The 27,362-nt window shown below is 38.5% G+C and overlaps 1 protein-coding gene across 2 annotated transcripts in view; it reads right to left on the reverse strand.

The window, feature by feature from the left end:
* COG5 (component of oligomeric golgi complex 5) overlaps positions 1-27,362 on the reverse strand; it is a 180,859-nt gene that overhangs the window by 111,664 nt on the left and 41,833 nt on the right. Inside the window, exon 2 of one of the 2 annotated variants that reach the window (XM_072032653.1) lies at positions 835-901. The exons of the other annotated variant lie outside the window; for it this stretch is intronic. Coding sequence (XP_071888754.1) covers positions 835-901 — 67 coding nt within the window. The remainder of the gene's footprint in view (positions 1-834; positions 902-27,362) is intronic. 2 annotated transcript variants of the gene reach the window in all.

A 27,362-nucleotide genomic window follows, 5' to 3' on the forward strand; every position in this document is an offset into this window, starting at 1 on the left:
ATGCGCCTGCAGGGATGCTCGCAACTTACATTTTAATGAAACAACTGAGCATTAATATTGTCCAGGTAATCTCGAATTCTGAAAATCACCCAGAGCTTCTTAAGCCTTTCCTCAAAAGAAGCTGACTCGAGTAACTTCCTCAAGGGCTCCCCAAACATTTTTACCAGCTAAAACTGCATTTTGCTAAATTCTCTGTGGTAAAGTACTCCCAAAGACCTCCCGTGCCACTCATCCTCAGCACTGAGATGACATGTTTTGGGTGGAGCTTTACCTGAGCCATGGCCTAGAAATCAGAAAACATTCAGAAGGAAATTTCTTCTACCACTACCTATGAATTGCCAGTGCAACAGCTCTGCAACAGCACTCACAACGTGAAGCAGAAGTTATAATCACAAAACCAAATACAATATATATGTATTATTTTAAAAGTCCATATTTTATTCTGATAATTAAGAGGCTGTTCTTCATTAAAAGTAAACAGAGAGGAAAACACTTCTCTGTAATAAATTCACCGAAGTTTAATTTAGCCACTGCACTGCCCTTCAGATGTACATGGACTTTCAAAATCAAATTTATTGTGGCAACAAGCAATAATACCTCTACAAGTCAATACTCCTCTTGGGCTTTTTTTGGAGAGAAGCAAAAATAAAGCATGTTGCCAGTAAAAAATCGAGTTGTCCTATTTCTGTTTTGAGCAGACTTCATACCATCGCAGATGCAAAGCAATGTGTACAGCATATGTGAAAAAGAGAGAGAAAGGGGGACGGATGGGTCTAATGCAGAATAGGAGAGGTATGAATCACAAATTGGGGATTACTGAAGAAACGAACTTACGGGTTGAAAGAGATGAGAATGACAGCACGCCCAAAAATAAGATACAGAAAAAATGTTGGAAGGTGAGCTGTGAAAGGACAGAAATACACATCAGTTCATACAGCCTTATTAATTAGTAAGAGTCATTTAGTGCTGTTGTTTCCTTTCCACCTTGAATGTTTCCCCCCAGCTCCCATCTAAACCAGCAGCTTTGCACTGCTTGCTCATTACCAATGCCAACAGCACTTCTGCTCTGTTTTCAGGAGAGCATCCAAAACTGGAAAACAAAGGGGTGAAGAATGCTGTTTTAAATAAATTTCGAGCAGTCAGCAATCAGGATCTTTACTGTCAGAGAAGTATTTCTTAAAATCCCAACAGCTGTACAATAAGCAGTCTTCCCTGAAATGGAGCTGCACATCAGTACATAAAATGAAAGAGAATGAAAAGAAATGTATTCTCATATCTGCAAGAGATAATTGCATTGAAAATATATTGCAACTGCATCACATACCCATGTAAAGGAATTATGCCCTTCTAACTGTATTGCTGGAGTGACTGAGGAAAATCTTTCCAGAACAGTGATAAGGGCTCACCTAAATGGAGGTATATGACTTTGACTCTCTCTTATTTACCTAGTTAGCATCATAAATAAAGCCATGAAAGCAAGCAAAATAGTGATGGGTGGTAGGATGTAAAAGATAATAAAAATTTACATGTTAACATGGAAATACCAGTATTTTTAGCCATTTTTTAATATTAAATATTATAGCTTTTATCATTCAGTTGGCAAGTAGATGTTTTCAATGCTAAGCTTTATGTAAAAGTACAATGGTTCAGTCTCCATCAGTACTGCACCACGTTGTAAGAGATACATACACTGATAAAAGAAAATGAAGGAAAATCACGTGTTCCAAAAATCTTAGTGAAAAATAACCTTTTACAAACATCCCACCGCTTGCTGAGACAGCAAAGATGGTTAACTCTTCACTGAATCAATGCCCTCAAAGGAGGGCAGAAGACATTTTCGTTCATTTGTGAGTTTTAATCTGCAATATTAATAATGAAGGCCCTAATTCTTGAATACATTTTTATCTGGATAAAGGTATGCACATGAACAGTTATAGACTTCAAATATACAAGTCTACAATTACCTTACAGAGTTAGTCATTTCTAGCTGCACTTCATTTTTTTCATTTCAATGAGTTATATCCTGTTTTTTATTATTATTTTTATCATTATTTTTATATAACAGCATGCATCCAAAAATGTCAGTTTGTACATGAGAGAATACAGATCACTTCTAACACATACTTGTAAATGCCAGGAGAAGCTTTAAGATCAATAGTGCTACAGTCCTGTAAAATCAAATTAAACCAAAATCATGCTATTATCTTGGCTGCTGAATAATATAAGAGGTAATACTTTCTTTTTTACTTATATATATAAGCTGTAAATACTTTGTTCATATTCTTCAGTCCTTGTGGGTCTCTCCTGCCTCTTTTCAACACCCACCACTTACCCCTTTCATACTTACACCTTCAGGAAAACATTTCTGCAAAAGCAGAACTGCATTTTCTTTAGGATCAGCTGTTAATTCCCTCGGTACTTAAAAATATATATGATTTTTATCTGTAATAAATGCATATTTAATTCCTCCTCCCACCTCTCCCTTGGCATACCATCAATAACTTCCTGCAATTAGCTGCAGATTTACTTGATTTTATCATCTTTAGAGTCAACAGATGTTGCATATGCTATAAATCACAAAGGTTTTATGTACTTCAGATACTCTGTGGGAGAACAAAGTGAACCTTGTGTTATCCAGAGTGCTTCTGTAGACATCCTGAATATAACTGCAAAGTTTTAAAACACCATACAATATCTTATCTCCTACAGTAAAGCTTTATTAAAATTTAGAGATGAGCCTATGGCAGAAATCAACTCAGTCTGCCAGAATTCCCACCAGTTTTTCTAGCAATAATAAAACTTAGCAGCAGTACTAAAAAGAGGTGCAAGAATAATGTTTGAAAGCCAAACTCAACATAACAGCGTTCAGGTTCCAAATATTTGTGTTTGAAGTTAGCCTCTACAGGTGCCTGTCTTTTGATGTTCCAATAGAACTATAAAGCATTTAACCACGATACAAAGGCTGACAGCAGGTATCTTCCATAATGCTTTAATACCTTCTATCTTGTACAAATCAGATAGCGAAATTGAAAAAAAAGGAAAATTTAGAGCTTTAATCCTTTCCTTTCCTAGCCCCACTCCCCATTTGTTATAGTTTGTTAAAACAGCTGCGAAGATAGAAAGGGTAAAATGCAGCTCTCACCCTTACCGTTTAATATATTACTTAGCTGCATCTGCAGTGACAACAGAATGCAAGGAAGCTGGAGGAAATGTCATGTAGCTCCCAGCCCACCCCACGCAAACTGCTCTCTCGTGTTCATCATTCCCCCCAAACCTGCCAGATTATTCATGTATGAACACAGGTGAAAGGGGATTTGAACAATGTACCTGCACAGCTGCTCTTCACAGATGAGACAAAAAGAAATAAGCCTTTAATGCACTCTCTGTGACTGCCCTTAGACAGCTGTGGCACTATACCTTTATGCTACCTGTAAAAGTTCTTCAGTTACCTAAAAGCATAATATGATTTATCACTAGGTTTGGGTTCTTACATGCATACTGATGTCCTTTTTTTTTTTTCTTCAAGAAAAACACACATGTTAACAAAATTAGGAATCATATAATAGATGAAGGTTGAGAATCACCATAGGTTAAGATTTCATTAAAATGTACTTGTCTTTTTCTTTCATAATTTTAAAGCACTTAAAAATCAAAAGCTAAGTCTTCTCAAATATGGTACTGATGACACATTTGAGTTCTATTATCACTAATGCCACACAGACTCAAAATTAAAAATTTATGTCTTAGGTAGCAGGGTTCAAAATAATGAGATAAATGATAAAAATACCAAGAATTATTTTTTTTAAAGCATATCCAAGAAAGCAAGCAGTAAGTTCAAGCATGTCTTTTGGTTCTTAAAGGCACAAACTGTTAACAGATAACACTTAATTTAATTAATGATTGTTATTAAATAAATGCATGCATTTTCTTCGTGGAATTGCATAATTATCTACCAGCCAATTACATCTAGCAATTGACACCAGAAAAATTGCATGGACCAAAAAATGTACTGCTTCAAGGACAGAAGATGGTTAGCAATTTAATACTTTAAAACAAAACTGACAAAACACATAGACTCATTGTGTACTCATATGATTCCATCATAATTTTTATTACAGTTCCTCTCATGCTAAACAATATTTAGTCTGGCAACAGATTTTTCTCAGGCCTCAGAAAGCCTAATTTGTGGAATTCACTGCTAACAGTTATGAATCATTTCAAGATCAGGAAAGAAACAGATTCTTCTCTAAAACTCATAATATCAACAATTAGACTAAACACCTTTTCCTTCTGGAGAAAAAAATGAATTACAAAAAAAATCAAAGGAAAAACAGTTTCTCAATAGCTTTTACTGAACTTTCTGGTAGGAACACATCCCTGAAGTAATATATATATATTTATATATATATATTACACTTCAGCACAGTTAAGATTTATGTTTTTCCAACATCATGTTTATTTTTGCCTTACAAAAATAGAATAGTTAAAGGTTGAAAATAAATATTCATATTTAGCAGAAAACTAAGCAAAGATTATCGCTGCTCTTCAGTACTAATGGTATTGATACGTTTATGACAATTTATCATTGAAGTACGGGAAACTAAGAAGTAGCAGCAGCAATGAGTCTTGTCTAGAAACATGACATAATTTGCAATTGTAATACGTAAAATTTATTTGCTGTGAAATATATCTCACTAGGAGATCCATGCTTAGACACCAGCAGATGATCTCTTGTGCTGAGTAAAATGATAGTCAGCGGATCCTAAAAGACAAGCTTCTGGATGAGATGTGGTCTTAGCTCTTAACTTCCATGACTTGGTTATGTCCTCAGGTTAGCCAAGCTCCTTTTTCAACAGGGGACAGGGGACAGTGAGCACCAGGCATATACATCTCTGAATGCAAAAGCTCTACACAGACACAACTTATGGATTAGCAATATTCCGAGCAACGGTACTGTTGCATTTAATGATCCTCAATTCCTTTTGCTCTTTTGTTAATCATCCAAACGTTCCTTGAAACCACGCAAACATGCAGCAATCACTGCCTTCCATGATGTCTGAAATACACGCTGTACAGAGCAGAAGCTTTAAGTTATGAACCTGCCACCCACCGTTGTCATTAAATGCCAGTTAGTGCTTGTAATGGAAGAGAGCGATTGCTCAATATGTCTCTGCTTTTCCCACAGCATTCACGACTTGATATGAATCCATCATATTCCCCCCTCAACCATCTCTTCTCCAGGCTGGGTAACCCTTCTATAGTCATCTACAGGAGGTGGCCACTGACTGCTGACTGACCTCTCCACCCTCACCCTACCGCAGGAGCATTTGCCATTATTTCCGCATTGGGTAGTTCTGGGGGTACCAAGGCAATGATTTATCAAACTACTTCTCTGATAACAATTTTGACAGAGTTACCTACAATTGGCATGCATACCCACTGATCAAAGCAGCAATGCAGTGCTGCACTTGGTTCTGCAGAAGTCACATCTAGTTTTCTAGTGACTCTATGCAATGCAAGTAAAGAGGTCATAATTTCTACCGAGAAAAGCATCAAAAGTATTTGTGAATATTATTTCAAATAAAACTCCCAATTCACTTTATTGATTTTATGACCTTCTTTGTCATCTGCAAACTGAATATGTGAAAAGGGACTTCTTTTTTTTTTTAGAAAAAAATATGGGAAAAGCATTGCAAATATTGTACACATGAACATGTGTAGAAATATACGAAATGCTGGGTACTTTGGGTACAGTCTAAAATCCCCTTCTGTGTGTTGAAACTTCTAAGAAAAATATGGAAGGTTAAAAAAAATAAAAGAAAGAAAATAAATATCAGAAGGGGCCAGTCAGGGAAGTGCCTCAAACTCCAACATACACAGCAGACACACACTAGGCCTCTCAGTTGTGTGTCTGGATGTGGCCAGAAAGTAAGGAGCAATAAAGGTTTCTGTAGGATATTGGTTCCCCTGAGCAACTCTCAGGCAATCAGCCCAAGCCAGCAGCAACTGGCCAGTCCCAGCATGACGGCCTGCCTGACTTCCCAAGAGAAGCAGCTACGCTGGAAAAAGGCGAAATCACTCAGCCTACGCAATGCCCTTGAGGAAAGGAGGGAAGACGTGCATTTTGTTTTTGAAGATGCTGCTGTATTTACGTAGCGCTGGACTGGTGAGCTGTGAGGAAGTGGCAAACAGAAAGCATGGAGAAGGGCCTGAAGGAGGCCTCACGGGCACCAAGAAGGAGCTGTGGCACACGGAAGCTCAACACTGGTCTATCATTCTGAGTAAAAAGAAAAAAAGTTTTGTTTTTTTTTTCTGAGGCTTGAAAGTCTGAAATACTGACAAAATCCAGTTGCTGAGCATCTTAAATGAACGTGGCCGGCGTGGTACTTGTGCCACAGCAGCCTCCTGAGCGGGGCTGGGGGCAGCTGCCAGCCGTGCCAGATGGAGCCAGCCTAGGAACAGCGTAACCTGGCCGCAGCTCCCACCAGAGGCCTCTCGCTGTGCTAACTCTATTACATCGTTACTTTATATTTCTTGCTGTTTTCTGATCCAATTAAAGTCATTGTAAGTAATTAAAAAGGCAGGGTTAGCTGATTGCATTTGAGGAGACATTACACAGATCATATTCGTAAATAAAATGGCTTATTAGGGCTGACTGAAGCACAGCAACCTGGCAGGAGACGGGTACAGCAGTGCCTCCAGAAAGGCTGCGCTAGCCACGAGTGGCAAGCACAGCGGAGAGGGCTGCAGGGGGGCTGCTGGTGCCCCTCGGGGCCTTCCCTCTCCAAGAGCAAACACCAAGGAGGAAACAAGAACCCCAGTACAAGGCTTACTCGAGTACAAGTGAAAAAAACGTTAGATTTAACAGTATCAATTAGTTTTACACAAAGAAACTCAGAATGAAAACTACAACCTCTGTAAGACAGTGGCTTTTTTTTTTTTACTACATTTGCATCTTGTTGTGACAAGTCAAAATTAAATGCATTGTTTTCTAAGACATTTCAGTAACTGTTTGGAAGCAGCTATTGCAGACTAATTAAAATATTTTTCCTTAAATATATCATCTTATGTTACAAAATAATTTAGAGTCCTACCCAATTCCAAAATACAAATTTCTTCAAATTCCTGCCTCGCAACAGTTTCAGGTTTGTCAGGAATTGGGCAAAAAATGCATTTCAAAATGTCAAAGCTTCCCAGAAATCAACAATTCCAAATTTCATCTAAATCTTCTGAAGGCTCATTTTCATCCACAAAGCTAATTATGCTTGGTCTGACTTTGGCAAGCAGCATTAGGGATCAAGGCAAATTGCTCGAGTAAGGGAAAACAGACAGGTCTTCAAAGGCATTCTAGGTATGACAGAGCACTCCTTAGGAGCATCAGGCTTCAATAATAAAATTTTGTATCTGATAGCAGGAAATAGGAAAATAATTTCATTGGCTAGTTTAGAGAATGCTTATTTTCCATTTTCTCATGTACAACCACAGTAACTAGTGTTTGTTACACAAAAAAAGGCAGGGTGGCATATATGTTTATAAATAATCACTCTGAGTTCATATACCATTACAAATGACAGAAAAGATGTACTGTGTGAAGCCTGTTGCATGGGTAAAATAATTCCACACAGTTCCAATTTCAGAAATAGAGGGAGATAAAACAAAGTTAAAGCAAATGTAAAGGCCTCACAGCAACTAAGAGAGGGACATCCGTCTGGGTGCACTGAGGGAACCACGTTAAGTTAATAAAATGCACAAATCACCAGCTGTACATTTCTGAGAGGAGAAAAGAAAAAAGAAATATTTGTTAGTCTCATAAAGCAGACCATTTCAGAATACTTCTGTCCATGCTTTGCAGCTTTGAGGAGCAATATTCTGGGAGTCCAAGGATTGTTTGCACGTGTTCTTCATTCTACCTGAACTCTTCAAGTAGAGCCTTAGCCTCTCTCACCCTCTCCCCAAAGTAAAGCTGGCTAATCTGGTGTACAAGCAGGAAAAAGGAAGCTGAACGTGGAGAGATGGAGAGAGGCACCTAACCATCTTTTTTTTTTCCTTGAAAATGACATGGAGGGCAACCATCAGCAGCAACCATCAGCAGTAACAATGTCAAGCGTTCAGAAAATGAGTTAGCCCTCAAGAAAACGTTGCATGGTTCTAACTTTTTAAAGAAGTATCTGTATGGATATTTTACTTTATTTCCCTATTTCTGAACTTGTAGAGCACCCTTACTTTGCATTCCCGAAGTTTTCATAAGTCCTGAGAACTAAATGGCATCTTTAAAATGAAAGTTCAGATTTTCAAACATTCTCTTGATAGTAGCACCTACGAATTTCATCAGATCATACAATTTGGAAATATATATATTAATATATATATTATCAGTAGCATAAGAATTGCAGTCTTGCACTGACAAAAGGTAGCAAAGCAGTCATGGAGGAGTAGTACTGCTTCTCCCTTTCCCAGAGCACAGTTAGCAGCTGGGCCAGATTTTCAAAGGAATCCTCTGAGAAAAAAAAAGGGACACAGTGTGAGAAGTCTGTCTGATAATAAAGGAAGCTATAGTCCCCTCACTCGAAGTGCTAAGCTTTATGAAGAAAGGTTAAGAAGCTGTTTTTCAGCTAGGCTTTTCTCACTGCCTCCTCCTGAAAGAAATCACTGTGCTGGCTCCACCCCCAGAGACATCTTGAGAAGAAGACAATTCACCAGTGAGAGCTGCATGGAGAGCCTGCAGGCAGAGTTAAGACAGAAAGAAAAAAAATACCACAGAACAGTGCTTTATCTTATATAAGGGAACACATACTTGAGACACTGCAAGGGCTTGAGAGTCACAGGATACAGAAGTACAGAAACGATGTGACTTTCCCACCCCTTCTCACATAGTGTGGACAGGAGAAAAGATCCCAAAATCTACACGTACGTTTTAGCAGGATTCCAGCAAATCACAAATCAAAAAAAAAAAAAACCTCTAAACCTCCCGTTAGATGGGTTTTTGCTTTGCAAATGTGTTTAGAAATTGATAACTACCTGACTCATCCTCAACACAGAGTTATTTCATGCTTTATTATTAGTCACCTGTTATCATCAATGTCCTTTGAACCAGTTTTGAGACTACAGAGCGCAACATAAATCTGCCGCAGCTTTTTGGCACCTCCTGCCAAGCACTTGCTCATGCTCTGCAAAATTCTGCCGAGTGTTAACCTTACATAAATTTTAAGAAGCTGGGTCTCCCCAGAGTACATGCAGAGGGCAGACCTTTGCAGTTCATAACGCCAATGACCAGAACAACAACAAGTAAGGAAGAACCATTAAAACCTCCACCTGGATTCAAGCATAGCACCACTGTGTAATTGCTGTACATGGAAATGAACTGACATAAAGTCCACAAAAAAAAAAAAAAAAAAAAAAAAAAAAACAACAAAGGGTGCTGCAACACCTTAAAAACTCTACAAAATGTCTCTTGGAAGGGCAGTAACAAACCTGATGTCTCGTTGCCTCATCATATCTGAGCACCTACAGTAAAGTGAAAGCATAGCTCATTTGGGATTCAGAAATAAATTTACCAGGTGATCCTAACTATTTTCAGTACAAAACAGCATACCAACCTTGACAACCCAACATTTTATCTTCAGCGCAAGTTTCCTAGCAGATTCAAAAGTAGTTATCATAAGATTTATACTGAGTCAAATATTAATGTAAATATTTCTAAGAACTCTTAGCTTCTAGCTTCAATTTAATTATTTTATAGACTTGCTTAATATGTTATTGCTTAATATGCTTAAAATGTTTTGACTAGTTCAGTCAGTGTTGAACAAAGAAAAAAAAGAGTGCAAATAACTTAAGAAAACTGTTCTTCATCTGGAAACAGTTTTCCAACACACACTGATAGGTTTTCTGCCCATCTGTTAAACCAGCCCTATCAAATTGTTTTGAGGACAAAAAAGGGGGACAGAAGAAAAGACTCACAGCATTCACTATGACTCATCCAGTATTTTGCACTAGCTTTGCTTACTAAATGTAACAGTTGATTCTATGTCCTTTTTTTTTTTCCCCACTATAAAAAGAGTTGCATTAAATCCATCTTTAGATGTCAAACTTTTAGTAGTGGCAATGAAATTAATAGTCCACAGTATTTTTATACCAGCAAAAAAATCCTAGGTATACAAAAGTGCTTTTGCTGGTGTATTTTATCCCACTTCATCCAGGAACTAACACATGCTGCACTGGCAAAAATGCATTTGCACCAACAGAACCTCTATGCATGCTGAAATAATTAGCTGGAAGAGTCATACCTGATAAACCTTTGCATTGTAGATCAGACCTAAGCTTGTGAGGCACCTCAGCACTGAAAGAGCGCTACACCAGAGTGTGCACCACTGGGCCTCCGTAAAGGACAACTATCTTGATCTCTAGCTAGCCCCTCCAGCACATGCTGCTAGGCAGAGAGCAAGCTAGGAATTAGGAATTATCCTGTCACTCAGCAGCACATGGGCTGTTGCTCAGCAGAAGTCTATTCTCAGCATACTGATCTTCAGTATTGTTCACACTGTTTGCGATCAAATTGTTCTGGTGTGAATTAGTATTTCCTCAGTTTTCAGAGTTAAATTTTATATATATATAAGTATATATATATATATATATAAAAGCAAAAGAATGAAACAAAATTAAAAAAACGCCTGCTGTAAAATACCTGACATTTTGCAATAGCGATACTGAGGTTGTGCAACTTTCTCAAGCAGGTCAGATCGTTTAACCCCGAGACGCTTGGCTACAGATAGTGATCTGTTTTTGTAGATGAGCTATTTTTATCTTAATGGCAGCTAACAGTACAGATATCCAATAAGTGAACACAGTATGTTAAAAACAATGTCCTAGCAAGTGAAAATAACTCAAACTACTCCATTTAATGATTGTATAGATCTCATAAAATGAAAGTACATTAAGTAAGCAGAAAAGATCAATACGGACAAGAGGCACCTGCATATTGATCAAGGGACAAAACTGATGAGAATTATGTCTGATGCTTCACCCTAATTAACTTTCTTCAACTGGCACAGCAGGGCTCAGCTCCATCATTCCTTCAGACCCCAATTCAGTGACTACACAACCTGCCACTCTCTTCCATTCTTCTCCCTCCCTGAAGTTTTAAAAATAGCATTAATAGATATATTAGATGTGCTACATTTCTACTGTTTTATGAAATTAAGACGTAATTATAAATTCAAAAAGAAACAATAGATGTTCAGTGGTTAGGTGAAAAATGGAATTGTAAGTCAGCTTCTGACAGATGGGATATTTTGTACTGCAAAAAAAAAAAAAAAAGCTAATGAAGAATTATATAAGAGTTTCAAAAATACTTGACAGGGAAAAATTACAATAAAAATTATAGGTATTCAGAAAAAACTTGATACCAAAATTGCTTCAACATACTATGTACACAAAAGACTTCCAGCTCAAAGAGGAAAATGGTTGGAAGGCTTAAGAACTGCAGATCTTGGGATGGAATAAATTCTAAAAAGCAAGACAGTAAAGATAAAGCCACACTTTTTCACAGAAAAGCCATTCTGATATTACTCTAACATTCTAGTTTCTGAGTTTCTTTTTTGCTTCATTTTATCTTTTACTTTTTTTTTCTTAGAACATATTAGAAGGTCTACAGAACTCAATAGTGTTAATACATTTAGGCTTTATCAGACTTGTAATCTTATTTTAAAAATCAAATTAGGTTATTACCTTCTGTTAAACCCTTTCCATGTGTGCTTGCAGGAATTATGTGACAGAGGGTGACAAAAAGGATCCTGCAAGCTTTGTTAGCAAAACGGTTGTGTCCAATGCTTGTCTCAGGGTCTATGCGAAATTCATGACGTAATTTTCTCATCCACATTTAGAAAAAGGTATTTAAAACTGTAACATACATCACAGCCATCTCAATCCACAGCTAGCAGATCACCCCATGCCTACGTTTAAGGTCAAAATAATGCTATCACAATAACAATAGAAGAAAAATTAAATGGCAAAACATATTTTTTCTCATATTGATTAGAATTATGATTGTCCTTTTATTTCTTATTCCCCATATTCTCAGTATAACATTATTCTGTCAGAGATGAATGCAAAACTGATCCAGATTACACGTCATTTAAAGTCCCCTTTCTTGGTACTGCCATAAGGTTAGCTATCTCCAAGTCCTGTGGAATTTACAAAATATTCAGAGACTTCTGAGGGAGAAGGGGAACAGTAATAATTCAGACACTGGTGTATCATTTGACCATACTAAAGACTTGAAGAAAGGGGAGACAGTGATATCTACTACCAGACACAAGTCCCTTGTGATCCAGTTCCATGTCACTGTATCTTACCGATCTAAATCCCAGACTCCGTGGCTCCTCTCTCCTCCACATCTCCCAGCCATGTTGCCTTCTCCCCTCTTTTGCACCCACACAAACATTCTGCTGAAAATTACCCCAGCAATTAGCTTTCAGCCAGATGAGCTCCTCGATTCTGTGCCTCACTCCTCTGGAGATGCAAGCATCAAGGGCTATGCAAAGAACAAGTACCTGAGCACGTCAGGGATGCAGGAAAACAATTTAGATCAATTAAACAAATATGGAAGATGATCTTTAATCTTTGTGTGTGTCTGAAGGTCCACTCTAAAGCAATAAAACAGAAAAATCTATACGGTTTTGGTTCACACTGACATCAAGTTTTCACCATCTTTCTTCTTCAGTGATTACTGCATCTCTTCTGATTTCCATTTACTCAATTAACACACACATGTAGCATTTAAATAGGCTGATGCATAAATCAGTTCTGGCAAAAACACTCAAAAATTTCCAAACTGAAGTATGAATTCTGAAGAGAACAGAGGAGCAAAGTACAGACTTCAGAAAACAAAGTAGCAGATTATCTGTTATTGATACAAATACCTTCCATAAAGGTAAATTCTGTGTGGAAAAAGTAAAGGAGTTATTAAATGGCAATTAGAGAAATCCAGATTAATCAGATAATGCTTTTTATCAGTCCTCTACAAGTGTTCAATCACTGCCCCTCACAGAAGTAGCTTATGCAGATCCTACAAACATTCATAGTAATTCACATATCTAATTCATCTGTTTGCTCGTGTTTTGGGGAAAGAGAGATTTATTACCTGGCAAAGGAGAGGGATGATGCTATACTGTCTTATAAACCAGTGAGGAGGGGAAGTCACTGAGCCTTGGAGAGTTTCTGGTGTTAGGAGTGATTCTGCTGTGCTCGCTCCATTTGTGCACCCTGCTGCAGGTGAGCAAGGTCCTCACCAGACCCTGCCCAGTCCTGCACTTGGCACCGTACCTCTGCTCGCCTCTGCCAGCTCACAGGTTAGTTAACAATCCACATGCACAGCTCTCATTAGGATTAGGCCTCCTGTGTAGTTCTAACTGCTCCTAAGAAAATACTAAATACATGTATATTGATTCAAAATATTGATTTAGGACATGTTAGCATGCTGCTTGAAGAGTAAAACCAAAATCCAGCACCATCCTCCCACCTTAGAGCTTCTTTTCTTTCCTTCTTCTTTTTTTCCTTCTTTCTTTCCTTCTTTCTTTCCTTTCTTTCTGTCTTTCCTTCTTTCTTCCCTCCTTCATTTCTTCTTTTCTTTCTTTTTCTTTCTTTCATTCTCTCTCTCTTCCTTCCTTCCTTGTCTTTCTTTCTTTTTAAGGTTTACAGCTTCATTTCAAATCCAGGTTTCTCCAAGCAGATAAAAGCCTTTACCAAACAGTGAGGGCTATGTTTGGTAAATGCAAATATTTCAGGTAAGTTTTTTAGTGAAGGAATCTCTTGCTAATTTCTACGAATACCTATTATTCAATCACAGAGGATCCTGTTTCCCAATTATATCCAACATGGGAGACTTTAATGGGGATGGGAGAGGGGAGAGTCTCCTCTGAAGAACTGATCAGGAGTTAACAACTCTGACCATGAAGGTGAGGGGAAAGCCAAGAGCCCATAACAAACATCAGAATATAGCAGAAAGGATGAAGGGAACTTCAGGTAAATAGCAAGAGTTACCACCAGTAAAATGAATACAAAATGTCAAAATTACAATACATGCCCATTAAAGAATAATTTTAATGAACTTGCAAAGACAGTATTTCAGACTAATTTACCCAAGGAAAACAATGAAATCTCTCTGAAATAAAATAGGCTATACAGATGGAAGTCTAGTACTGTGGGTTTTACCTCTGGGAGTTGCAGCCTGCACAAGATTCTATTCTTTCATTACAAATCTGTTGTGTGGGGGGCGGAGGAGGAGTAACTGTATTACAGGGATAAAAAGAATAGCACAATTGTTGTAAGAACATCTAGTTTTCTCTATGTATTTCTATCCATCACAATCCATCTTCAACTCCACATTTGTTTTTCCTCATCATTTTACCTGATACTGTGTCAGGAAAGAGTATTTTAATGCTGGGGGGAAGCACTCTGGAAGGATAGGCCTCTGAACAGGACATTGCTAATTCATTAGCAGAAAGTCAATCATAAAACAGTCTTCATTTTAGGAGGACACAGAAAAACAAAGAAAGCTGATCAACCTCCATCAGGAGAGAGAGGAGGACTGGCAGGAATAGCAGCTGTGCTCTAGCTCAGACTGGATTTGTGTTGGCAGAACTGTGAAATAAAGCCTGCAACATATTGTGCCTTTACCAACCCTGCTTCCCCAATAAAGACAGCCGAGGAATTTAATGCTTATGTTTTGCTTTTCAGAGCCTATTTGCCTTAGGAGGGTTTGTATACAGCTAAATTTAAACAGGTCCAGTATGCATCAGTGCAGACGTGCTGCTCCTTAGCACTGTGCCACCAACCATGCACCAATATAGCCTCAGTCAGCCGAGCACCTCAGAGCTTCACAAACACCAACCAAACAGATGCCATGAGTCTGAGGAGCAGCATTGCCTGAAAATTTTGTGCTGACTTTATTACAACAATGCGTTTTATTGTAAAGTAAGAAAAAGTTAACGAAGAGGGGAAAACGTCTAATTTCAGCTAGACATCTAACAGCATTTTGTATGAAGTTAAAGTCAGTAATGTATCCATGGTCAATTCTCCAAGAATTAAGTTCCTCCTTTGCAAAAGAAATCAAAGAAGCCCCTCCCCCCCCCCCCCAAAAAAATAAGAAAAAGACCCAACATTTTGTTAAAATGGAAATTTATATATATGAGCAGAATATTAAAACCTAAAATTCAGATAAATATGGAGGTATACATCAAGACGTGAACAAAGTTTTCATAAGCTCTGACTACAGCATTTCTCAGACATGAAAATGAACACATGATTATATTGAGATTTATGTGCATTTTGGACTCTGGTCAAATTCAAAAATTATTAAGTTGTTTTATTTCACTGAGCGTCTTGTTTCTGGGCATTGAGCACAAAAAATAGAAGAAAAATAAAGAAAGTACAGAGAACTGTGTAGGGAGATGTCAAAGTCCATAAATGTGGTGTTGTTCTTTGTGTTCCCATCTAGAAAGTACAAAAGTAGGTCACCTGCTATGTATTGGAACACAGCGATATAAAACAACTTCTCTCTTGACTAACTTTATTATTTGGGGAGGGGACCTTTTTGAGTAGAAGATTACATAATGCATGATGCAGCAACGTCAACCTGCTTTAAATAAGTAACACTTCTGAATTTGTGAAGCTGATGAGCCCAAAGTCTTCACAGCTCAGATTTTCCTGAAACCGGGGCTAGAAACAGAAGCTGAAGCCCTGAAACAGCAGGAGTTCAATGACTAGTTATTTTCTGAACAATAATTCAAAGACCAGCTTCCCTCGAAATAGGATCATTGCACTCACGCCTTTACAAGTGGGCTCGTTTACCCAGGGGAGCTGAGCAGCGCAGCTTTTTTCCTTCTGTAAGTGTGCCAGTTAATTCTTCCATCTACCTTCTTCGTGCATCAACCTCCTAACCCTGATTTTTGTGCTACCATAGCACAGTAGACTATTACGTTATAAATAAAACTTCAGATCAAACAGAAGGAAATAAAAAAAAGTGTCATTCACTGTGATTCACAGGTAGGGGAAAAGGGCTGCAGCGTAACGTTTCGAGATAGAATTGCCTTTTCTTCATGCTCTGCCTCTGTCTACACAAGCTGCTAACTTATTTAATTCATCCGCAAATGAAGGGAAAAAGGATTTCTTCAAGGAGAAATATAGTTACAATAAACATGAACCAGAAACTGTAAGACATCTTTCCCCATTGAACTCCCTTTGAGACTAAAAATAAACTTCTCCAGACTTAAAAATGCCCTAATTGGTTCAAAATCCAGCTTGATATGCTCAGCCTGCAAACCAAACTACTTTGTGCATAACTCAGTGCATAACTATTGTAGCTGGAATGAAAGCATGGCATAACAGTATGATAGAAACTTCAGATATAATTAATGAAAACCTTACCACCCATATATCTGATTTATTCACAAGTTATAGTCTCATGAATAAGAGAACTAGCTGTAATACTCAATATTTTACTCGAAAGCCAATATACTTTGTGCTTTACATTACATCAGCGAGATATGTTTGCTTTGCTAAGACAGATATGAGCAGTATTGCTTATATTCACAATAGCAGAGCTGTAATTTTGTCTCTTACATTACACACTTAACTACAAAAGCAATTTTTTGATAATGAGAATCAGCTTAAGGTAGACAGCAATGAATTAATTCTAATAATTACAGGTCCTAGTGCAACAACTCACATTTTTGCATGTATCAAAGATCACATCAAGATTACAAATAGAAAAGAGTGCAACTTCAACACCATTTCTTCCCTCATGCTTATTTTAATGGGACTTCAAGTAATGGAAGCCTAAAAATAACTACAGAAAATATAAATTTTTCAGGTGATGTAAAACCAATCCTCAACTACACAGTACAGTTTATGCTCAGAAGTGTCCTTCTTCGAATGTGGATAAAATATCCCTCCCTGTAAGCAATGGTGAAGGACAGTGTTCATCAGCCACAGATTACAATTCAAACAAGCAGATATTTCATCTGTAATGAAAGAGAAATTTTCTGTGAGTTTCATCCACTGCTAAATTTTTCACACCACTGCAATCGTAAAAACATCCTTTGAGCAGTGGAAATTTCTCCCTGGCTGCCATTTTCTCCACAAAGGTGATGGGGCAGCTTGGACACCTGGGTATTTTTATTTATTATTTTATTAAGGGAGAGAATTACTGAATTACTGATAGAACATCCCATTAAAGATCTTGTACTGAAATCGGAGAATTTGAGCCCAGCCATTCTATTTTTCACAGAATTTTTTCCTCAGGTCTTTAAAGCTATGCTTTGGCAGGGGGGTTGGACCCGATGATCTCTTGAGGTCCCTTCCAACCCCTACAATTCTGTGATTCTGTGGTATTTATAGAGTCAATCATGCTCATCTTTTAAACAGTTAAGGAAGGGAAAGCAGCACATTCAGATGCTATTGCTACAGTGCTTTCTTCCTGATATTAAAAGAGCATATTGATGCATGAAGCTTGAAAGTGAAATCATTTTCCCTACTGCACTTCATTCATCATGCCAGGTTGAAGTTTGGAAAACTGTTAAAAAATGACAGAGGCTGCTATATGGTCCAACCCACCTGCTAAAAAAGGGTCACCTAGAGCAGGTTGCAGGTTGTCCAGACAGCTTTTAAAGATCTCAGAAAATTAAAGGATGATGAAACCGAGGAGAGCGGCTGATTCACCAGTGGGCCATGCTGCCATCCCAAGGGACCCTGGCAGTCTGGAGAGGTGGGCTGACAAGAATCTCATGAAGTTCAACAAGGAGAAGTGCAGAAACCTGCACCTGGGGAAGAACAACCCCAGACAACAGCACTTGTTGGGGCCACCCAGCTGGAAAGCAGCTCAGCAGGAAAGGATCAGGGTGTTCCTGTGGACACCACGTCAGTGATGTGCCCTTGTCACAAAGCAGGCTAACAGTTTTCTTGGCTGCTGTCCCTGCAGGGACAGGACAAGAGGCAATGGGCACAACCTGGGACACTGGAGCTGCTGCCTGAACACCAGGAGCACTTCTGTGCTGTGTGGGTGACCGAGCACTGGCACAGGCTGCCGACAGAGGCTGTGGGGGCTACTCCTTGGAGATCTTCAAAAGCCGCCTGAACATGGTCCTGGGCAGCCTGCTCGAGGTGTCCCTGCTTGAGCAGGGGTTGGAACAGAAGACCTCCAGTGGTCCCTTCCAACCTTAACCGTCTTATAAGTCTGTGACCTCCAAGGATGGAGACTCTACAGCCTCTGTGGGCACCTAATCCAGTCATATAGTCAATAAAGAAGTGTTTCTTCATGTTCAGGCAGCACCTCCTGTGTTTATGCCACCTGCCTCTTGTCCTGTCATTAAGCACCACTGAAAAGAGCCTGGCTCCATCTTCTTTGCATCCTCCCTTCAAGTATTTACAGACACTGATGAGATCCCCCATGAGCTTTCTCCTCTTCAGGCTGAGCAGTCTCAACTCTCTCAGGCTCTCCTCACAGAAGAGATGTTCCAGTCCCTTCGCCATCTTCGTGGCCCTTTGCTGGACTCCCTCCAGTAGCTCCATATTTCTCTCTTGTACCGGGGAGCCCAGAACCGGACACAGTACTCCAGGTGTGGCCTCATCAGGATGAGCAGAGGGGAAGGATCACATCCCTTGACCTGCTGCCTAGATTTTGCCTAATGCACCCCAGGATACCAAGGGCACATTGCTGGCTCATGGTCAAGTTGGTGTCCACAAGGACCCCCCAGGACCTTTTCTGCCAAGCTGCCTCTCAGCTGGGTGGCCCCCAGAAGGTGTGTGGGGTTGTAATTCTATACATGTAAACAGATCTATGTCTGTCCTTCCTCCTGCCCAACCTCCATAAAGATAATGAATTTTTCTGATGCATTTAAACAAACTAAATGCCAGAAGAAAAAGCTTTGTTCTTTGTTTGATTGGAAGGGGGAGGGGGAAGTGGAAAAAAAGAACACAATGTGCATTGTGCAAATGAGTAAAACCAGGGTGAAAACGTCCATACAAATCATGGCTGGAGCTGATTTTTCCATTGTCATTGCAGCAGGCCCATCTCTGGTGAAAGGTCTGCTGTGAAAAAGTTCATTTAGGAAAGCTTCTGGGCTGAGAACGCATTATCTGAAATTTGGCATTCTTCCTCGGTATCTTTTTGGAACCGGGATTCCACTTTAGAGAATGCATCCCCGGGTGTTTTAACCAGCTGGAGCCGAGAAGTGGTTGTTGGTTCTGTTTGGCTTGTTGCATTCAGGTGGGAAATGAGATCTATTGTACAGCCTCGGCACCCAGCAAGAGCTGGGAAAATGAAAATAAATACAACACCGAGGTAGTCCTAAGCAACCTTGCACACATCTGCCAGAAGGATGAAGGGTTTTGGCTCTTCCCATTCCACTGAAGCGGCCTGCTTTCCTGTCATTTCATGCACTGATGGGCTGCAGAGCCCCTCCTCCACTTCAGACTGGGGTTTTGTTCACCTCAGAACTGCTCTGCTGTCATCCTCCAACATACAACCCCTCTGCAGAGACTGCAGTCGGTCAAAGACCTTGCAGAAACATTTTCCTTTAGGGTTCATCGATGCAGTAAGTGAACAGTTCCTTTATATTCAAGCCTTTTTTTGTTGATGTGTGATTTAGCCCACAAGCAGTTCTCGGCTAAAAATACTACAATTTCTAAAATTAGCCGAAGAATCCAAAATGACCAGAATCTGTTCCCAAGTACTACAGGCAAAACTACTTGCAGACTTTTAAATTACCTGCATGGAACAGCTTCTTCTTTGCTAATATCTGTTTGACAGTAGGATACCTACCTTCTTTTTTAAGAATGCTTTTTCTTTCCATATATTTATCATAAGATTTCCCTTAATGAAATTATACTGCAGTGCTAAATATACATACGTCAACAGAAACGGAGTTTCACAAGGAAAGAAAAAAAATCTATTCATTCCTTCTTGGATGTTGGAAGACCAGCATCAAGATTTTGGTGAAGCATGAAACAAACAGGTTTCATTACTCATAATGTCAGCTCTGACAGAAAAATCTAGAGGACATATGCTAATTCCTGTTAAGTGGGGACCTAAGACTTGTAACAAACCAGCTGAAGCTTGACTATTCAGTGCTGTCCCAGGAAAACTTTGTAACTGCATTTCTGCTCCAGTCTGCAAATACATCTGAAAGGCTGAGTCACAATTCAAGGCGAGGAGAGAAATAAGAGTTAGACATTATTCTCACAAGCTAAAGTTGCTAGAAAGGCCACACCGTACGACCAACTGATAAAATAACAACGGTTTCTACAGAAATAATTACATCATTTGTTGCCAGAAAGTGTAATTCACAACACTTCTGAAGAACTCAAGTTGATTTTATAATGACAATATATTTTATATATGCACTTAGATGTGTATATATATACATACACATATACAAATGTAAGTACTGTACATATATAATATATATAATCATAGCTATAGGATACAGAATAACTACGTTATCAGGTACTCGCTGTTTAGTTGAACAAGACATACTCACAGTGGGCACTATTTGGCAGTGGCAGAGTTTTAATTGAGTCCAGCAACCACCCATTTGTTCAAGAGAGGAAGAAAATTGCACCTGGAGCGCCCCGTTTGCCTGAGGACCTGGGACAGAGCTGAGAATGGCTGGGAGGTGGACATGGTAGGCAATTTGAGCAATCCTGTATTTACCAGTTGAGTTGAATGGCAAAGAGTTGGGTACTGCAATTAAAACCAATTGGAGATGATTTCGTTCTCCTAAACAAGTTCAACTAGCATTCAAAGACCAAACCAAAGTTAACCAAATTTTATATTTTATATTATCCTTGGAAGTCTTTAAAAGACGTTTAGATGTAGAGCTTAGGGATATGGTTTAGTGGGGACTGTTAGTGTTAGGTCAGAGGTTGGACTCGATGATCTTGAGGTCTCTTCCAACCTAGAAATTCTGTGATTCTGTGAAATGGTTAACTCAGTAGAAAGTCAAAAGCCAAAAGACAGCCAAAGAAAGGAAAAATATTTTTCTGACCAGAGGGCAGAACAGAAGCTGCCAGATGCTTTCCTTGAGCCTCAGTCAAAAAAAAGAGGTTGGCCCAATTCCTGACCTGTTTACAGCGTCAGATAGTAATAATAGTAATCAATGGAGATCATAGACCATATTTTGATCTGTGAATGTGTAATACTTGTCAAGAGAAACCAACATATTATTTTATATATTATTATATATTATTTTATATATTATTATATATTATTTTGCTGGTGCTAGTATTACTTTAAAATAATAAATACAAGTCCAAGCTTTAAAATTCAGCTAAACTCTCATTTATTTCTAACCACTAATATTCCCCTGTGTCAATAACCAATAATGCCATCCCAGAGTAGAGCATTGCTGCCAATTTTACAAGCAAGCAATAAAAATAGTTTTTGCCAGAATTAAAACTGCATTTCTTTCCATTTATTTATTCATTCAACAGATGCATTATCCAAGACTCTGCACAAGAACAGAATATTCAATTATTTCAGCTGGATGCGCTTCTAAAAAGAATCTAAAAAATTAAAAAGATTAGCGATTTGGTGAATTCATTTCTTCAGCATCCAGGACTAACAGCGCTCAGCAATCTTAAAATATACTTTGGAAGTACGGATGCTTTCAGGCCAGCACAGAAAGAGAAAATAAACTTTGCATCATAATCACATATTTAAACAAAGATTTGAAATTACAGATTAGCAATTTTATGTGGACTCTCTACAGTCCACGCTTCTCTCTGCAGCTGCTTGTCTATGGAATTTTTGGGATCAATCCCATCTCCATTCTCATTTCTTTGTGCTGTAGATGTGCAAATCTACTCCAGGCACTGTGGGCTGTTCAGGGCAATTTTGTTCCCAGCTGATCACGGGATGCTATCCAGCACATTGCTACACACGGCAGTCAAACAAATGAATTACGTTCCAATACCAAACTGAAGAAACGTTGATGCTGCTAAAGAACTGACCAAATAAAAAAAAATAATAATAAACAACCAAAACCTTAAAGGAAGGTTTGCATGTCAAGCTCTTACCAATTTCCTACAAAACAGACCGTGAAACATCCAACATTCTCTGTCCACTTACAGCAAAAGATCATTAAGAAAAAATAAAGAAAGAAAGAAAACAGGAAAGCCTGTATCTGGCTATATAAAGAACTCTGAAGAGCAGCTCAGTTACCCTTGCAGCAATTCTCACAGCTTCCCTGTCCTTGAATCTGAATCATTCAGTTCTCATCAAAAATTGATGCTACCAACACCATGCCTGGCTCATCCTGAATAGACGCATCTTCTGCTCTTCCTGCCCCGTCACACTCACACTTCAGATATAGTTTATATTGGGAAGGATAAGAGCAGAACAGCACCAAAACACGAGCCATGGAGGCTCTCTGTAAGAGGTTTTCCAGCATGGCACAACCCAAAGCACTGCATGCAGAAGCACTGTATCCACTTTGTTCTATTCACAATATTGATTTGCTGAACTGTTAGGTCCTACATGATTACAGGGTTGGTTCAGTAAGTATTTTTACACTTAATATAACTTCCTAGCTGATGTTAGAAGCAACAGCTCCCAGATGTCAAAATCCAGGTGAAATGTTCTCCAAACACGGTTCTGTATTTTTTCCCTGTGTTTAATAACCCTCTATGCATGCTGCAAGGCCTTTTTCCTTAGAGATGCATGTTTTTTTTTTAGTTTAAAGATAGATGAGAGAGTTTTCCTGCATTTCATCAATATATTTTTTACATCTCATTAATTATTTGCATGTTTTGGGGCTTTGTTTTGCTCCCTCCCCTGCTTCCAATGCAGTTGAGGGCTTAAAGCAATTTAGACAGAAGTAAGGTTAGTGCAAGAAATAATTTATATTCTGACTTTGCCAATATGGTGCTTTACTTGGTACAAGAAAATGAATGTCCTAGGAGAAAGATTTTGATCCATGAACTATTTCTCCACTCGAACTTCAACTTGTTCATTATTTCTCCAAAGCATTGCCTTGGCTTACCTTTCTGCATCCGTCCAGCTAGACATTAATAAATAAATAAATAAATCTGTGTTTAAAGACCTGCTAAGAGAATATGTAAAATTTATATAGTCCCTGCCTTTTTTTCAAAAAGAAACTGGCCTTGTATTACAGAGACTGAACGGATTCATGAAACACAGGCAGACTTTCCAGATCTGCCCTTGTCTTCTAGCACACAGACTTTTCTGCTTTGCTACAAAACAGACTGGTGTGAAGAGGAACTATGAAACGGATATAGGATGCTCAGGTATTGTGGTCATGGACATCACACAAGCTGGTCAAACCCTTAGTTGAAGTGTTAATCTGCACCACCTTTAGCTGTCCATGCAAGTGGACTCTAGATTAAAAGTACTGAATGCAAATTGAAATTTCTGTGACTAACACCATTTTATTATTTTATTATCCCAAAGTACATTGTAAGAGCTGCTTTGCCTACAGACTTAAGATGACTGAGAGCAGTTTTAGACTCTCACAAACTGAATTAAGAACTTGGTATCATCACACGCTGTAATATTCATCAAAGCATGTATTTAATTGACAACCTGGAGAGCCACAGAGTCCCTACAGACATGTACTCAAACACCACTGGAAAATCCTTATTAAGTATTCTATCCTACACTGAACTAGATATTGATTATCGTGATAACGTTGGCTTAAAGAATTTGGACTGGCGGTGTTAAACAGCAAATTATCAAGAACCCAACAAACAGGGTGATACCTAGAATTTTGTGATGGTGACTGTGTTTCTGAAGAATACATGAAAAATTGCAGAAAAAAACAAGCTACCCCCTGGGGTGAACAGGTGGGGTTCAATTAGTTTTTGTTTCTCCTTTGAAAGCAAGACTGCAGAGAAGATATTGCAGTATAAAACAACTTTATAAAAGGGCTGGAAGAGACCTCTGCTTCCATCAGGACTGCAAAGCCTCTCTTACAAGAACAGAGTCGGTACATAGTAACTCACATGGTATTCCTGTTTATAGGCTGTACCAATTGCTATGTTCTGTCTTTTTTCCACATTTCCTCCAGGAGATCCTGGCTGTAAGCATCCATTTGCAGAGTTGCTGGCTGACCCTGTAAAGCCAAAGCTTCCCACTTTGAAAGCTTCCAGAAGAAATGCAAATCATATTTTTCTACTTTCCCATTCCAACTTCACTTTAAAACTTCCATCACCACTACCTCATTCTACCTTTGTGTTTTAATTTATTAAATAGATCCAACAGTGAAGGCTGCTGAATAATTTGACAAGTTTTTTCTCCGTGCACATGTATTTGTTCAACATGCATTAGTGTAACAAAAATGTCTCTGCTAATCACTCTCAAATTTCTTGAGATTTTACTAGTAAAGTAAAACTTGGGCTTCATATCTAGTGACTGCAAAGCCATCTCTAGGCATCAGCCACATATGAAGCAAAACAGTATGCCTTTCTTCAGACTTGCTACTGACACTATTGCTCTCAACCTTCCCCAAAAAAGCAGCAAATTAAAGCATTTTTCAAAGCAGCTCTGGTTTGTTTCAGTGCTACAATAAGTGATTTCAAATACAACAGTTATGCACTAAGGTTAAAAATAATTTAGGACATGGAAAAAAAAATGAAACTAGGGTTCAGGCTCCAAACTCCCTTGATATTTAAAAACTTCATAGACAAAATTAGTTCTTCATATGCATACAATTTAAACACTTCAAGTATTTACTTTAGAGTCCAGAGCTACAACATTTATGTTAAAAATATATATATATCAATGATATTTATTTATTTTCTTTAGAAAGTTACGGGCTTTCAACAACAAGTAATAAAAAATTTAACTATACTACAGATACAGATGATACAAAGTAGTGCACTCAAACAAGAGGGAGAAAGAAAATAACCTGAAGATAATACCAACACTAATCTAAATTTAAACCAACACGTACATCAATCAAATGAATATTCTTTTAGCAGAGTGAATGGTGAACCCAACATCTGGCATTAGCTTCATTCAATTTCTGTACTATTACACATTTATCATTATAACTTATTACTTTTTAACTTTCATGTGTCTTTTTCTGGCACTACATAAACAGATTTTCTATCAGTTTCCCCAACAATCTGGAAAAATAATAACTTGAAACTAAGGCGGCAAAGAGGGGAAGACAGTTATTTTATCATTTTTTAAAGTCAGACAAGAAAACATAGCACTGCATATTATTTTTTCAGTTTCTGAGAACTTAACGCAAGGAATATCACCACTAGCAAACTGAGAGTGAATGACTTATATCTGAATTGAACACAGGGACTTGAGGGGTTGCTTTAATCGCTTATAGCAGACAGTCACAATTTGGTGGGGGCCAGGGAGAAAGCTAACTACTGTCCAGAGATTTTACCTTGTTGTCTGAAGAAGGCAAAGCATGCTCCTGTCGCTGCAGCTACATGGAAACATTCAGAGCTATTGTGTGTGCCGCTGAACTTTGACTGTAAAGGTAGTAAGCCTGCTGGATCCTTTGTCCATGCTTTTTGCAGCACTTCCAAACTAAATCAGCCCAGGGGATAATGGAGGGAGGCTGCAGCACATCAGCTCATGTTGATGGTAACCCATACACCGTGGGTGATCTCAGCAAAACTGAGGGGACTTAGCTTATGTTGTGGTACATACTCGTGTTCACTCTTCAGTCACAGGGCAATTAAGATCATAAGACCTTCGTCTCTTAATTTCAGCTGGAAGAATGGCTGCTAGTAGGCACTGCATAGTAACACTGTCTTAATTGAGAGAAAATCCTGTTGCCTTCCTGTTTTTAAAAATGATTGGAAAGCAGGCTATCTGGGGTCTCTGTCAAATAAACAGCTCTAATTTTTCTGTTTTCTTGTTTTGTTTTAAATCTGTAATTCCACTCAAAGACTATTACAGCAGAAGGGTGTCCAACAAAACTCCTGCAGCAATGGTTTATAACAGGGAAGCTCATGCTGCTACTGCTGCTTCTCATCCTGCATATGTGACCAGGCACGGCTTCTACGGCATCCAGGATATTGGATGGAGAATCCTGAAGCATAAACCTGCACGTTGAGTTCAGCTGCCTCTAACTCACTGTAATAAGCCAGCCAGGAAGCCTACTGAACCGTTTATAGCAATGCCATTCTGTCATGCACCGAGCAGAATGCCATCATCAGCCAGGATTTGGGGTGCCAGGCAGCACAGTAACCCAAGTTTCAAGGCATAACGCTGAAAGCTTCTTCCAGAATACCAACTATTTTAATGAAAGCAAGGTGAACAACCAGCTGGGACTTCTAACCAGGAGGGAGTATGTCCACGGGCAGCATTAGGAGCCTTCAGCTACCACACTGAAATGTTTTCCAACTTAGAGAATCGACCTTCTTGCAGGCACACTTTTGCGAGCTTAAAATAAACAATGCAAGCCAGCTGCTTGTGTTTGTGTCTGAAGCAAGATAAAAGATAAGATGTCAGAGTTCCAAAAGCCTTTCCAACAAAAACCCCAACTAAGGTTCAGTTCTTGACTGCCAACTAAGAATACTTTGTAAGACTAGATATCTTTCATGCTCCCAGAGTGCAATTTTAATGAAGGAAAACCTAAACTCACTGTCATATTACAGGTTTTTAAAGAAAAATGAAAAAATTATCTTGAAAAGTATAGTGATTATTTAAAATTTTGCCAATATGTACTACAAGATATAGCACCATTTGTTGTGAATGTTTATACTGGAGGACAAGTCACTTCCACAGAGGAAAGCAGGAGTCACAGTGATGTTACTCAAATTACTATTAAATTTAGCAGCCATACTTCCTTCCTGAGGATAATTTATATTCTATTTTTTTCCATTAAAATGAATAAATAATTGTGCAGTAAGGCACCAAGACCATGATTTAGCTACATCACTAAAACAAATTCACTGTCATAATCTGAAAAAGGATGCCTTCTCTACCTATGAGCGATGACCACATCAATGCTTCCATGATTTTTTTTTGCTCTCTCCTCATTTTGCAGAACTGTGAGATACAGTTTCAGTATTAATTGCTGAAGAGCCTCCTGTAAACTTACACATTTGCTTACAAGTACAGGAGCTTTCAGTGCTGAAAAGGTGAGCAGGTCAACTCAAGTGGTTTACTACTGGACAAATAACCTCTGCCCAACAGTTTCACAAAAGCAAACAAAGCTACTAAAATACTTACTTTGCAGCAGGGTAACTTTTCTGTATTCAAGCTGCCACACTAACATTAAATCCACATCTTGACAATGAGTATGTATTCATTATATATATAATTTTGTAAATAAACATATACTATAATGTGTATATATATTTACCTTTGTGTCACTTCA

Source organism: Anas platyrhynchos, chromosome 1 (assembly GCF_047663525.1).
Source record: "Anas platyrhynchos isolate ZD024472 breed Pekin duck chromosome 1, IASCAAS_PekinDuck_T2T, whole genome shotgun sequence".
Classification (NCBI taxonomy): Eukaryota; Metazoa; Chordata; class Aves; order Anseriformes; family Anatidae; genus Anas; species Anas platyrhynchos.